Source organism: Arachis stenosperma, chromosome 8 (assembly GCF_014773155.1).
Source record: "Arachis stenosperma cultivar V10309 chromosome 8, arast.V10309.gnm1.PFL2, whole genome shotgun sequence".
Taxonomy (NCBI): Eukaryota; Viridiplantae; Streptophyta; class Magnoliopsida; order Fabales; family Fabaceae; genus Arachis; species Arachis stenosperma.
The window spans coordinates 49,277,360-49,292,993 of record NC_080384.1 but is presented as its reverse complement, the minus strand read 5'-3'; the positions used below and the strand labels follow the sequence as shown (position 1 = coordinate 49,292,993).

The 15,634-nt window shown below is 30.4% G+C and overlaps 2 protein-coding genes across 2 annotated transcripts; both read left to right on the top strand.

Moving 5' to 3' along the window:
• The first annotated feature begins 7,173 nt into the window (after nt 1-7,173).
• LOC130946129 (protein FAR1-RELATED SEQUENCE 5-like) lies at nt 7,174-7,800 on the top strand. The gene has a single exon (XM_057874809.1). It carries the CDS (start codon nt 7,174-7,176, stop codon nt 7,798-7,800), a length of 627 nt encoding a protein of 208 aa, XP_057730792.1.
• Nucleotides 7,801-7,814: 14 nt separating this feature from the next.
• Nucleotides 7,815-9,032, top strand: LOC130946128 (protein FAR1-RELATED SEQUENCE 5-like). The gene has a single exon (XM_057874808.1). It carries the CDS (start codon nt 7,815-7,817, stop codon nt 9,030-9,032), a length of 1,218 nt encoding a protein of 405 aa, XP_057730791.1.
• Nucleotides 9,033-15,634: the final 6,602 nt, after the last annotated feature.

Sequence of the window (15,634 nt, the reverse complement as noted above, 5' to 3'; positions counted from 1 at the left end):
TTGCAAAAAATTACCAGAAAGATGAAGAGGAAAAGAAAAGAAAAATGCAGTAACTGCATGCAGAGAAGAAAAAGGAGCACGAAGAAGAAGGAAGAATGCGAAGAAGAAGAAGCGCACAATATCGTTGGGAGTTGGAGCGTATCTATACGCTCTCACTAATGAAATTAGTTTTTGTTAGGTTTAAACCTACTTGGTTGGACTTAGTTGTCAAAAAGACTGCTTGAATGTGTAGCGAAAACTGCATACATTGAAATTGAAAGGAATAAACTGAAATTAGATATACAAAAATTACTCAATTTTTTATCCGATTTCTTAATGCAAAAAAAAAAAGGATTTTTCAACTTAACTTGTCTACACCATAGTTCAAAAATTAGATTGAAGTGACTCACTCAATTTTCTACCCAATTTTTTAATATAACAAGAGAAAAACTCACTCAACTTTACTTGTCTATACCATAATTTCATCACATCAAAACTAAAAAGTATTTAGACACTCTTTTAATCTCTCTGTATTACAACTACTATACAAGAATTAATGAGATATTTATAACTTCTTATTAAGTTAAAATAAAAAAATTCTAAGTTTATAAACATAAAATTCAATTTAATAAATAAATAAATAAAATTAAAATATATAAAATTAAATTAAATATTTTTAAAATATAAAATAATAACTTCTAAATAATAATTAAATTTTTCACGAACATATATGTAAAGTACGTATTAAGTTCAAACTGGGCGTTTACCCGGAATATTACCGGGAGGATCATAGATACATCTAACAAGGGTGCCTATATTATTGTCACACTTGATTCTAGCACAACCCAAACGCTTAGAATGCTTCCAAATAATTTGAGTGTAGCTACGACAGTCACCACCAACACATTTGTTGGTTCCACGGTCGTATTTGAATTTCTGATTGACCCACATCTGACATCCCCACAGCATGTGTTCCAAAAAAGGTTGTATTTCCCAATTTACGTGCAATGTTCCAACCAATACCGCTTGTAGTTGAAGGTTTACTTCCCAAGCAGTCCTTAATGTGAGTGTTCAAGAAATTATGTGCATGTGTTTCTAGTTGCGTGTCCCACTTCAGCGGAAGAGACCAAACTTCTTCACGTATTTCGTTGTGATATTTAAGATATATAGTCGCGTGGAGTGCTTAGTGGTACTTGTTCTAATGAACACAATAATGGAACTATACTCACAAAACTTATTACTAACACCGCTAAAATATTTAATAACTGTTTCATTTTTTTGTTTTTTTTTTTGTTCTACAATGATTTCAAAAATAAAGGTGACTTGGATTATTGTTTTGATGGGGATCGGAATATATAGACAATGGACTATTTGTACAATGTGTACAATAGCTATTGAGTTATAAAATGAACATCCCCTACACTATTTAGAATAAATACAAGGGATAATAAACATCTTCTCGAAAAATTAATTTAATTTTTGGGTTCACCAAGGATCGAACTCTTAACCTTTCGGATCTAACGCTTTAATACCATGTCATGATACCACTCATCCCAAAAGCTTCAACTGATAGGAAAATGTAACACTAATAATTATATCTCTAATACTCCATAAACCTCCATTGTACACATTGTATAAATATTTTATTGTCTCCTCATACTTTCCCATATATATATATACGATAATTGGGAGTATTTAAAGAGAAAGTATAGAGAGTCAATAGAATATTTGTACAATGTGTACAATAGAGGTTTATGAAGTATTAGAGATATAATCATTAGTGTTATCTTTTTTCATTAGTGCAAGTTTTTTGAATGAGTGGTATCATGACATGGTATTAGAGTACTAGATTCGAAAGGTCAAGAATTCGATTTTCATTTTATAACTCATATATATATTGTACAAATATTTCATTAGCTCTCTAGCAGGACTCGTTTTTTATATTCTAGGTGTTATTTGATGGACTTGAATATATATATATATATAATTGTATATGTGTGTATTGATTTATTAGAGGAACTAAAAGGCAATAACAACTAACAAGTATGTTAATTATTCAAACAACTGAATGATTAAATAAAGACAATGTCCCTTGACTCTTTCATATCTAGGGGGTTAAAAAGGCTTGAATATTACCAAATCAAAATATTATGCTTTTAAGAAGGGAGAACTGGTGTAGAATTTTTCCTTTTCAAAATATTTTACTATTAGAGTCTACTTAGGAAATCAACATTTAAAATCTTAATAAAAATTATCCAAAATATCAGAACATCCAAAACTAAAAATACATCTGATTCATCATTTATATCGAGTTAAACCTAAAAAATTCTTAAATCAACCAAATGAACGTCAACTAAATCTTTATAAAATTTTCCCAACAATTGATATTATAGCACATTCTTCGCAGTTGGATTTATAGTCGTAGTTTTGTTTTTTGCCACCCATTTGCACACGTCATCTATTTCGGTATAGTATTTAGATCTTCATATACGCACAATGTTATGATACTTGCCATGTTATGATACAAGCCAATGTTCCACAATAATAGATTTCAATTATTGCCAAGTGCCAAAATATATTTCGATTAATTTCTAAATATATGTTAAAATTAATTTTGGATTGGAATTAATTAGGTATTCTATTAGGTTCTCTTTATTAATCGATTGATACAAATGTGAAAATCAAAGAGGCAGACTCGACGGAAGTCAGCTGTATCAAAGAAAAAGTTATTGGTATCAAAAATGGTAGACAGAAAATCAAATCGAAGACAAAAGTTTCAATTTCTAAAGCAATTTGTTAGTTAAAAAAAAGTAAAGATTAACTACATAGGATTCATCGAGGATGGTCAATGGATGAAGGAGAGGATTTTGATCGACTAGGACTCATCAAGAAAGATTGAAGCAATTGAAGAAGTGAAAAAGTTAATAAGTGAAGATGGTTAGTAGTTACTGACGGCACTCAAGGAGAGCGGAAGCAGTTATTCAAGGATTGACGCACGTGGAAATTGTGGAAATTATATCTGAATTTGATTGGTCGAAGACTTCTATAAATACGTGAAAGATCGAAAGAACAGGGATTGGAATCTTTTCAGAGAAAACACTCACACTCACTCACATCCCCAACGACTTTCTGAGTCAGTCAAGAGTCTTTTTCTTTGAAGGATTCCTTCCATGTCTTTACTTTTCATTTAAATTCTCTGCAACTTTTCTTTCATGCAATTTATCTTTCTTGTAATGTCCTTTCCTTTCCTTTAAATTCAACAACTTTTATCCTTTCCAGTTTTTACCTTTTAATTTGTCATTTATTTTTTCAAATACTTTTTCTTTCTGTACTTTGATTTTCCTTTTATTCAAGCCATTTAAGTTTTATTGTTCAATTTTGAATTTATGCAAAGTTTGGTTCTTTCTTCTTCGTCAGTATCAAAGGCATAAATTTTGATGCAAATAAAACTGGTACCCGCAAAAGAGGAGTAGGTTTCACTCTCAGACCATTAGAATCGAACCACCAACGATTTATTAAAAATTGACAAAATAAATTGGCACGTCCAGTGAAAAAATTTTAAAATTTAATTGTATCAAAATTTGTTGTTTCCAACTGTTGCATTATGTATACAGTGTTGATATTTGGTGCATGCGATTAAGAAGTGATAGAAATAAAGTGTGAGAGAAGGAGATTGTGAGGACAGTGGCGCTGCTTGTGTCGACGATAGCGATCATGCTTTGAAAGACGGTGACGGCACGACAGGCAAAGAGCACGGGACACCTGATGAAACGGTGATGCTTGGGAGACGCGACGATGATGAAGGACTGAGAAAGAGTGAAAGTTATTACGAAGAGAATTAGAGTACCTAATTTGGGGATTTAAGTTTTTCAATTTGTTCTTCCGTATTTGAAGAAGAATGATTTGGAAAAAATAGGCTTTAGTTATTAATATTTTAAAAAATTATATAATTATTTATTTTAAATAATAACTTTATTATAAAATAGTTCTACTATGGTTAAGATAATTAAATTAAAGTAATTTAAATTACAAGTATAGTTAGTTATTCGATTAAAATAACATTCAATTAAAAATTAACACATTATAGATAATAAATTACATGTTATTTTTGGAAGAATTGGATAAAATTTACCATAATTTTTATATAGAAAATTCATTATTTTACAACTTAACTTCTCCCTATAATTTTATTTCTTTTTTCTTTCTTAACATATAATTTTCATATTGGCCCGTCCAATTTAAAACTCTTACTCCGTTCCGGACTTTCTGCACAGCCCATTTTGTGTTTGTCCAAGAAAGTTCTAGCATTTTTTCGTAGTTGTCAATCCCACTTCAGTGGTGGAGACGAAATATGTTCACCTATAATGTTGTGATATTTAAAATAGTGCTTTGAAGATCTTAGTGGCGCCAAGTATACGGTGAGATATTGAGTAGTTAAGTGCTGTTGAGCATCTTAAATAGATCAAAATGTGATTAAGTTAGTTACCAAAGAGAGTCAAGATTTTTAAACTTCAAGATTAGTTACACAATTATGTTATATTGTTAGTGGGCTCAGGATTCGGTGGTCCAGGAACCTTTGGACCACTTAGTGGTCCAAGTAGAAAACATGTTTTTTAAGATTTTTTAACAACTGCTACATAGTTCTTTAACTAATTTTAATTATAAATTGACCCATATATTTTATATAATTATAAAAATAATTTTTTATTTTATAAATAATTAATTTATCATAAATCTATCATGTTCATTAACAATCAAATACAAAAACAATTTTTTGGCCATTACAATCGATTAAAATATTAAATTTGATTCGTGTCGTTCGCGAGGAATCATAAAATTGTGTTTTCTGCGAAAACCAATCGATTGGAATAATGAATCAATCGATTGAATTATATCTCAATCGATTGGATTACAGTTTACCACTAAACAATCGATTGAAAATTGCCAAAAGCATGGTTTTCGCATAACTCAATCGATTGGTCATACGATCTAATCGATTGAACGATGCATAAAAATTGGATTTTTGTAATTCAATCGATTGTTTAGAATTTCCAATCGATTGAATGCTTCAAAACAACCTGAGTCTCACCAAATTCAATCGATTGCTTTTGTGACTCAATCGATTGAATTTACCCAAACAATATAAATTTGCCAATTTCAATCGATTGTAGTGTGTGTGAGTTCAAATTCAATCGATTGAAATGATAATTCAATCCATTGGAACACGATGTATTACGTCAGTCTTGTTTTCGTTTTTAAAAATTATCTTCTTATTCATCTATCTCATCTTTAAAATTCTATCTTCCTTTTTTAAGATTTTATTTTGATTTAGATACTCTAATCTTATCTTTTCCTTAATATTAATATTATAAATTGGTGAATAATCCATCACCAATTATTCAATCCCACCATTAAAATCGTGTATCATTCTCTTTATAAAAAATTTCATTGTTTTTCTTTCGAACATCCATCCATCTACTGAATATCTAATTTTTTTTATTTTTTATCCGTCTATTTAATATCCACTTTTTGTTCATCGTTAATTGACAATCACCGTTGCAGCAATCAGTAAAGGTCCAATCAAGTTTTTTCATTGTTCAGAAAATAATCCATCGTTTTGATTACAAAATCGAGGTAAGTGGATAGAATCTCTAATTTTCCAATTATTCGTTTCGATATTTTATTCTTAAAATTGATTGTGTAATGAAAAAATGTTTTTTTTTTATCTTTTATTACCTGACAAGACATTGAGAATTACTAAAAAGAAAATAGATGTTATTATTTTTTATTACTAATTAGCTAGCAATCAGGGACGGACCTAGAGGGGGCGAGTAGTGGCCTGGACCCCCCAAAATTTTAAGAAATTATACTTATATACGATTTGTGTTTAAAAAAAAAACAAATATTAGGTAATTTAATAGTTTTATATGTATTATTTTTCACTATGTAATAGATTTATGTCTTAATTGTTAATTCATTAATATTTTTACCTAACTAATTTAATATCATACCCTCAAGTCTTTGTACCTTTCAAATTAGTTTTTATATAATTTTTATATTTATTTTTTTAAAAATCATTTGTTTTTTTATATTAATATATTTAACATTCATATTTTTATATTAATAATAACTTAAGTAGTTATGCTTTGGTAATCACATTATATACTGTAGATATTATTTTCTTGTAAAAAATATTAATTCTTCTTCTAAATTCACATTGGTAAAAGAAAAATTTTATAAAGATATCGTATATCTTGTATTCTACAATGGTACCGTGTCTTTCAATTAATTAATAATTTATAATTTATTTTCAAGTTTTTTTAAAACTTTTGAAAGAATGAATTTTAATTAATAAGATATGGGATCATTTTTAGCAAATCCCGTTATAAATTATATGGTATTTTATAAATTTGTAATGTACAATTGTTAAAGTTATATTTTATTTATGTAATTATCATATTAAAAATAAAATTATTGGAAAAATTATAATTATATGTATCTTAATAAATCTATTAAAAAACTAACTCCAATAACTATATGTTAATTATTTTTATAGATTAAAAAAAATTATATAAAAATTGGCACCTCAACATTAAAATCTCTGGATCCGTCCCTGCTAGCAATATACGAATCTATCTATTTTATGTAATGTTATAAGATGGAGTGTACTGATTTTTTTTTTCATTGGACATTTTAAGATGTCAGGTATATTTACGGACACTGAGATGAATGAGCAATACCAGGAGGACAATGACTTTAACCAACAAGAAGAGCTAGTAAGTGACCAATATATGATGGATGAACAGAATGAATTCGAACAAGATTTCAGAGATGAATTTATTGAGGGAGCGTTTTTTTCTGAATCTGATATGTCAGAAGATATCCTTGAAGCCGCTTATGCGGTTGACTCCGTGCAAGACATTACAACTTTGAAATTTAGTGAGAATTTTGCGGAGAAAATTGGCAAATACCACTTTTCTACTTTGCAGCTTGCATTTGATTTTTATATGAAGTACTCAAAGTCGAAGAGCTTTAGTGCAAGGAAAAGCAAGACCTTCAAGAATAGTACTGACGAGATATACAAACAAAAGTTTGTATGTCATAGGCAAGGATTCAGGATGGAGAAATATTACACGATGGAAAAAAAGGAAGAAGGAGCCTAGATTGGAAACAAGAACTGGATGTGAAGCCCGAATGGATGTTAAATTTGTACCAGAAACTGGAAGGTGGCATATCTTTTATTTCTCTGACAAACACAACAATGATCTATTGGATACACAATTCAGTGCTATGTTGCCTGCCCACAGAAAAATGTCAGAGGCAGATATTATGCAAATGATGAACATGCTAAAGTCAGGGATTAGCACTTCACAGATATTTGGTCTTCTAGCTAGTCAAGCAGGCGGGTATGAATTTGTTGGCTATGGTCCCAGAGATATGTACAATGAGATTGCTCAGCAAAGGCGTCAAATTCCTGGTGATGCAGCACGAGTGTTGAAGAAGTTGGAGGCTATGCGGTTGAAGGATCCACAATTATATTTCAAGGCATGTCATGATTCAAGAGGTTTGTTACGTAACTTGTTCTGGTCTGATGGGATTAGCCAACTAGACTACCGACTCTTCGGGGATGTTATTGCTTTTGATGCTACGTACAAGAAGAACAAGTATAGTTGTCCATTAGTCATATTCAGCGGGGTTAACCACCACAACCAAACAATTATTTTTGCTGCTGCGTTAGTTGTGGACGAAACTACTGATACATATATTTGGCTCCTGCGTCAGCTCATGTTTGCAATGAAGGACAAGACCCGACCTCAATAATAACTGATAGGGCCATGGCGATTAGGAATGCAGTCAGAGTTGTATTTCCCGAAGTCAGACATAGATTATGCGCTTGGCACCTTATTCGAAATGCAACTAGCAATGTTGGAAGTCCATCGTTTACATCTATATTCCAAAAAATTATGTTGGGAGACTACGAGATTTCCGTGTTTAAGCGTAAGTGGGTTCAGCTTATTGAAGAATTTGGCCTTGAGGATAAGCCGTGGGTGATCAACATGTACGAAGAGAAGCATATGTGGGCTACTGCATATATAAGAGGAAAATTCTTTGCTGGCTTTAGAACTACCTCAAGATGTGAAGGTTTACACTCAGTTGTTGCAAGGTATGTGGGGTCGCGGCATGATTTGACAAGTTTCGTAGAGCATTTTCAAAGGTGTGTTGCACACTTGTGCTTTAAAGAATTTAATGCTGATTATGAATCTACACGTGGGGTGCCCGTTATACAGACTTGTATAGAGCTGCTAGAGAGATATGCTGCTGAGTTATACACTCATGAGATATTTCGTTTCTTTCGGCCATTTTTTTCTAGAGCTGGATCAATGCGGGTGCTAAACATAGAGAATAACGATGATTGCATAAAGTACATTATGTGTAAGCATGGGAGGCCCGATTTTATGTGGACTGTTGATTTTCGTCAAGAAGAAATGATCTTCATGTGTACCTGTTTAAGAATGGAGTCATTTGGAATTCCCTATGAACATATTGTGAAAGTTATGGTTGACAAAGACATTTGTGAGATTTCCCGGTCATTGGTATTGGATAGATGGACAAAAAAGGTTAAGTCAGCACTCATTGATCCAAGTGGGTTCACGAGGGATGCTGTTATTATTAGTCGCCAAAGTGCCTTGATAGAATTTTCTAAAAAATTGGCTGCTGTTGCTGCTAAAGTACCAGGGAGATATGAAGAGACACGTGACCTAATTATGGGATTGTACTCATCTTACAAGGCTGCAAACGAAGGCACTAATCAACCTCATTCAGGTGTAGCTAAAAGTAGCAATCCGTATGCTCATCAAATTGGTGTAGGCTCAGGACAACCATCTAGGAAGAAGCGGCAACGTTGTAGTGTTTGTCAAATGGAAGGACATAAGAAGACAACATGTCCTTGGCAAAAGGACATTGACAACAATGTTATTGAAGATGAAGCTAATGGTTCAGATGATGGCGACGTATATTCAGTACCGACGGCTGAGTTAGATAGTGATAATTAGCCACCTCCATATACTTAATATTTTTGCGGAATGAATCAGTTCCATAGTTGTGTTTATTTATTTTATTGCACTATATTAATGAAATTATATATAATTCTTACAATAGTCGTGCGTATGCTCTTTAGATGAAATAATTGCCAACTGAATATCGGTTTGCGAAAAAGGGTAAAAAAATCGCTCAAACCGGCAATGTAAACGGTCTGGTTCAGTATTTAAAATCGTCAGATTGAAAACCATTGAAAATTGTTGAACCGGCCGGTTTGATCGGATTGTGCTCTCTGACCGGTTCAACAATAGGACGCCGGTCTGATTAAAAACAACACCAAACGCGTAACGCGTCAACCCCCCTTCCCCTAAAACCTTCCCCCCTTCGTTCCTCATTCAGAATCAGAATCAGAAAAACTAGGGGTGTTCAAAACCGATCCGGACCGAACTAAACCGACCAACCGATATGAAAAAATCGAAAACCGAAAACAAAAAAACCGAAAAAATGTGTTTTGCAGTTTTTTGCGGTTCGGTTCGATTTTCGGTTCTGAACAGAAAAATCTTAACCGAACCAAACCGAACCGGTTTAGTAAAAAAACCCTTAAAAACCAACCCACTCCCCCCCCCCCACCCCCACCCCCACCCCACCCCCAAACGGCCAAACCCAATTCCCTTGAGCGCGATTACTGAGCAGAAGTGAGCCCTAACCCCACGCCTCCCACCCCCAATCCAAAGCTCTCAGTCTCAGCCTCTCACCGTCGCGCTCTCCTCTCTGCAGTGGCGCACGACACTCGCACCACAGCCTGAACGACGCTCGCACACAGCGCACGACCCTCGTCCCTCGCAGGCTCGCACCCAGCGCCAGCAATAGCAGAGCACGAGCCTCCTTCCTCGCACCCAGCAGTAGCAGAGCCCGAACCTCGCAACCTCGCACCCAGCAGTAACAGAGCCACAACCCTCGCCAGTCGCCACCCACAACACAGCACCCACCAGTCACCGATTCAAGTCAGATATGGAGCCCGAGCCACCGAGTCAGGTATGTGATTTGGTTAAATCGTTGATTCATTGATATTGTTTACTTTATTGCTGACTTGCTGACTTGTTAATTCATTGTTAATTTGATTCATTGTTGCTAGTTATTGATTTATTTTGTTAGGTATTGTTGCTGGTTAGGATTCGGATTAGGATAATTTTGATTCCATTGTCTCTTTCAGGTTAGACTAGGCACTGCAAGAGGCGCAGAGGTAGTGAAAGTGGCAGTCATGGCACTCTATGCTCTTTTGATTGCTTTCGGTCTGTGCAAGGCGCTTCCCCTAGCCAGTATTGTATGCAACTCTAAACACTTAATTTCTGATATCTTCTCATCTCATTATGAGCTTATGATTTTTTTGTCTTCTCTCTTGCTATGACTATGGTGGTTCTAGTTCCTTTGTGCCTTGACCTTACCAATTGGAAACTTGGTAGTGAGATTTGTGCAAGAAAATCATAAGGCACGTCCAAGACTTTGTGTTACCCTTTTATGATTCCTGGAGTTTGGTATTAAGCCTTGGTTATGTTATTTACTTACAGGACAAAAGCAATGTCTTCATGGCAAAGTACTTCTGTGTGAGGTTACATGCTTTGTTTGGAGCAGCTCTGGCTTGTGGGCTGGTAGCGGCTAGAGTGGTTTAACAACAGTTCTATGCATGCAAGAGACCATATCTCTGAAGATGGAAGCTGTCTCAGAATTTTATACTGATTCTTTGCATTCTTCATTTCAAATATTTTTCATTTGCCTCCACTTCTTATGGCCAACTAAATAGTGGAGAAAATTTATATCTTATATGTTGAGATACCAATCTAGTTAGGAGTCTCACTTAGGCTTTTTTGATAGTTTAACATTTTTTGGTGTTACATACAAGGACACATACCTTTGTTTGTTTTCAAATCTGATTGCTCCTTGTCCAGTTGTCCCTAATGATGTAATTGCATAGTTTGTAGTCCAAGTGAATATATGCACGGTTGATTTTTCTATGTTACCTAAGAAACTCTAGAATGGAAATCCAATTTACCACGTGTTCTCTACAATTAAAATATGTGTAATGAATTTTTCATTCCCCTCGGAATTTTTTCATTATGTGGTCTCACCTTGGTTTTTCTAGCCGAACCAAGAATTTCTATATCTCATATCATACAGTATTAAAATTAAAAGGTATTTAGTAAGTCCCTATGAAATATGAAGGGTTAAGAACGATTTTGGTTCTTAAGGTATAGGCTAAAATTTTTTTCGTTTCTAATCTTTTTTTTGTATACGAAATTGTCTTTTTTACTTAGATGTTAAAATTTTGGATCAAATTACCCATAATAAAAAATTATAAAATGAAAAAAAAAAAGAGAAAGAGTGTCTTTGTTTGTCTGAAAGGGGAAGGGAAGAAAAAGAAGGGGGAAGGGAAGAAGAAGAAGCTGTTCTTTATGTAATTTGAATTTCTGGTTTGCTATTCTAATTTATTGCTTCTTGATTTTTCGTTATGTTGTTTTAAAAAAGTCTCTCTTTCCAAATGCAATATATAATAATCATGATTGATTGTTCTTATGGTTACTCTTATCAAGATTTTTTTTATCTATTAGCAATATATATAAAATTAATTAAAATAGAGAGGTCAAATTTTATAAGATGCAAAAATTCAAAATAGAATGCAAACAAATAAAAAGACATGGAATTTTTTTATTTATAAATTAATTAAATAATATAAAATATAATTCACAAGACATAATATTTGTATGCAATTGTTGTTGAAATAATAAACGAAAATAACATTACTACATCAAAATAATATGAGTTTTTTAAACTAAAGTATCTATAAATTGCATAGAAATAGAGAAAAATTGTAGAAGCCACAAAACGATAAATATCTATTTAAGAAGTCATTGAAAAATAACTAAAGAAGTACATCCACCAAACATAACAAATAAATTGACAATAACCAAAGTATTAAGTTTATCTAGATTACTACTATAATCTTTACATCTTATGGTTAGTGTGCAATTTCCAAAAATCATCGGCCGACGCTATAATTTGTGCCTTCTTTTGGTTGATCCGATTTCAGAGTAATGCGAATATCGTGATCCTCAAGCTGCAATTTATTCACTATAAATTAGTACAAAAAAATGGTAAGTGAATAATTTTTTTTGTAAATTTCTTTTGTTAAAAAAATAGTAAGCTGCAACTTATTCACTAAAATTTTTTTTGTTAAAAAAATGGTAAGCTGCAACTTATTCACTATAAATTAGAGATTCTATCACTTACCTCGATTTTGTAATCAAAACGATGGATTATTTTATGAACACTACAATGAAAAAAATTGATTGGACTTTTGCTGATTGCTGCAACGGGTGATTGTCAATTAACGATGAACAAAAAATGGATATTAAATAGACGGATAAAAAATAAAAAAAAATTAGATATTCAGTAGATGGATGGATGTTCGAAAGAAAAACAATGAAATTTTTTATAAAGAGAATGATACACGATTTTAATGGTGGGATTGAATAATTGGTGATGGATTATTCACTAATTTATAATATTAATATTAAGGAAAAGATAAGATTAGAGTATCTAAATCAAAATAAAACCTTAAAAAAGGAAGATGGAATTTTAAAGATGAGATAGATGAATAAGAAGATGTAAGACTGACGTAATACATCGCGTTCCAATCGATTGAATTATCATTTCAATCGATTGAATTTGAACTCACACATACTACAATCGATTGAAATTGGGGCAAATTCATATTGTTTGGGTAAATTCATGAGTCACAAAAGCAATCGATTGAATTTGGTGAGACTCAGGTTGTTTTGAAGCATTCAATCGATTGGAAATTCTAAACAATCGATTGAATTACAAAAATCCAATTTTTATTCATCGTTCAATCGATTGGATCGTATGACCAATCGATTGAGTTATGCGAAAACCATGCTTTTGGCAATTTTCAATCGATTGTTTAGTGGTAAACTGTAATCCAATCGATTGATTCATTATTCTAATCGATTGGTTTTCGCAGAAAACACAATTTTATGATTCCTCGCGAACGACACGAATCAAATTTAATATTTTAATCGATTGTAATGGCCAAAAAATTGTTTTTGTATTTGATTGTTAATGAACATGATAGATTTATGATAAATTAATTATTTATAAAATAAAAAATTATTTTTATAATTATATAAAATATATGGGTCAATTTATAATTAAAATTAGTTAAAGGACTATGTAGCAGTTGTTAAAAAATCTTAAAAAACATGTTTTCTACTTGGACCACTAAGTGGTCCAAAGGTTCCTGGACCACCAAATCCTGAGCCGAGCTTTCTTGATGTTTAAGTCATGTAGCTAGCTGTTAGGTATAAATAGGCCTAACTACATACTTCACAAATCAATGAAATACATCAATCATCACAATATTCTGTTCTATTTTGTTTGCCTTAGCATCACTTTTATTGTAGAATTTGCATCTCTGCAACTTAATTCACAAGTGCTACAGTCTCACACTTTACAATGGACCAACTCTCTATTACTCTAGCCACAAAACTTGGATTTGATTTGTATTTGTATTTTTCTGCTTTTTTTTAAAGGAGCTTTAATATTTAAGATTTTTAAAAAAAAAAACAAAGAAATAATAAAAATACAAGAAAATGTTTTTTTATCTCTTATTTTTTTATAATTTAAATAATATAAAATATATTTATTTTTCAAAGTTTTTTATGTATATCATATTTATTGGATAAGAATAAAAACTCACCTCACACGTAATATGTTCGATTTAAAGTGTTATACGATATACGTTGCTATAATCAATGTTATAATTAATGATTCTTACTAAATGCAAACATTTTAATTAGATGATAAGAAATGTTAGAAAATCAATACTATATCAGCCTTCGGTAGTGCAGAATAAAAAATTTTATAATAGGAAGACTAAAGTAAACATAAAATAAATTAAAATTATATTTTGTTAATTTTTTTATTATGTTATGTTATATTTTATAATATATATGTTAAATTAATAATTATATTATATAAAATTTAATATTTAATTATATACTTTAAAATTTTAATATTTTTTAATTTGTTTGATATAATATTTTATAAAACTAAAATCATCAATTATTATATCTATGAAGTAAATTTTAAAATAATCTATTTTTTAATATATATAATCATATAAACTGTAATTTTTTTATATTTTAAACTTATTTTTCTTTGTCTAGTTCTCCCTTAATTTATTTTTAAGAGTTTTTTTCATTGTGTATAAAAAGAAAATTTGTTTGGACTATTTTAATCTATAAATAGACTAGCTTATTATTTTGTTTGGACTATTTTAATCTATAAATGAATTAGCTTATTATTTTTTTTAGTCCAATTCATATTAATTACAAGTTTATTACATATTTAATTATTCATATATTTATACTCTTTTATTTATTTTTTGAAAAAAAAAACGTTACTTGCTAATTGTTATTAGTTACTAATATATTGCAATAATACACATTATCATTTTAGAAGTCATTTAAATAAAGATGTTAAAAATATTTTTTTTAAATATTTTTTAATAATTAAAATTCAATACATATAATCGATTAAACTGTGTTATTTTTATGAAAATTAGACTGAATAAATCAGTTTAATCGAAAAACCAATAAATTAAATTTTAAAGTGATCTTAATTAATATTTTTTATAAAAAATAACTACAATTTTCTTATTATAAAAAATAACTAAAATATTCCTATATATATATTAAAAATTATAAATTTTAATCCTACGATAACAGAGAAGAAAATAGTTAGAATTTATCAATTTAGAATTCTCAAATTAATATCTATAATAAAAATATTTTAGTCATTTTTTATAATAGAAATATTGTAGTTATTTTTTATAAAAAAATAATATTAATTTAGATTAATTTAAAATTTGATTCATTATTTTTCGGTCAAATTAATTTATCTAATCTAATTTTCATAAAAATAATATAATTTAATTAATTATATGTATTAAATTTTAATTATTAAAAATACTTTTTTAAAAAATATTTTAGATATTTTTATTTGAATGACTACATGCTAAATTACCGAGCGAGACATAAATTTTATATATTTATACCCTTATTTCTGCCTGATTCTCGCAGACATAAATTTTATATATTTATACCCTTATTTCTGCCTCATTCTCGCAGTCACGGATTCCGAAAATCTACCGTCAAATCCGGAAAGAACCGGTCAAAATCGGTCCGACCGAATTTAAAATGTTTGAGGTGGGGTTTGAACCCCTACCCTCAAAGGAACTAAAAGACTCCACAACCACCAGGCTAGCATGCTTTCCATTAAAATAAATGCAAATTATATTACATATAGATATCTTTTATCAAATAATTTACTTTTATTTAATTTATTTTAATTTTAATTATAAACTCACAAATTTTTAAATTAATTATATTTTTATTTAACAATAATTATAAACTCATTTATTTTTTATAACTATATAATATCTATTAATATTATTTTTTAATAAATATTTGTAGTATATAATAGTATAATAGATATAAACTAATTAATAAATGATTAAAATTTAAAAATAATAGTTATT

Excerpts from the sequence above, each read along its gene's own strand:
- LOC130946128 (XM_057874808.1), top strand. The coding sequence starts at position 7,815 with ATGGCGATTAGGAATGCAGTCAGAGTTGTATTTCCCGAAGTCAGACAT.
- LOC130946129 (XM_057874809.1), top strand. The coding sequence starts at position 7,174 with ATGGATGTTAAATTTGTACCAGAAACTGGAAGGTGGCATATCTTTTAT.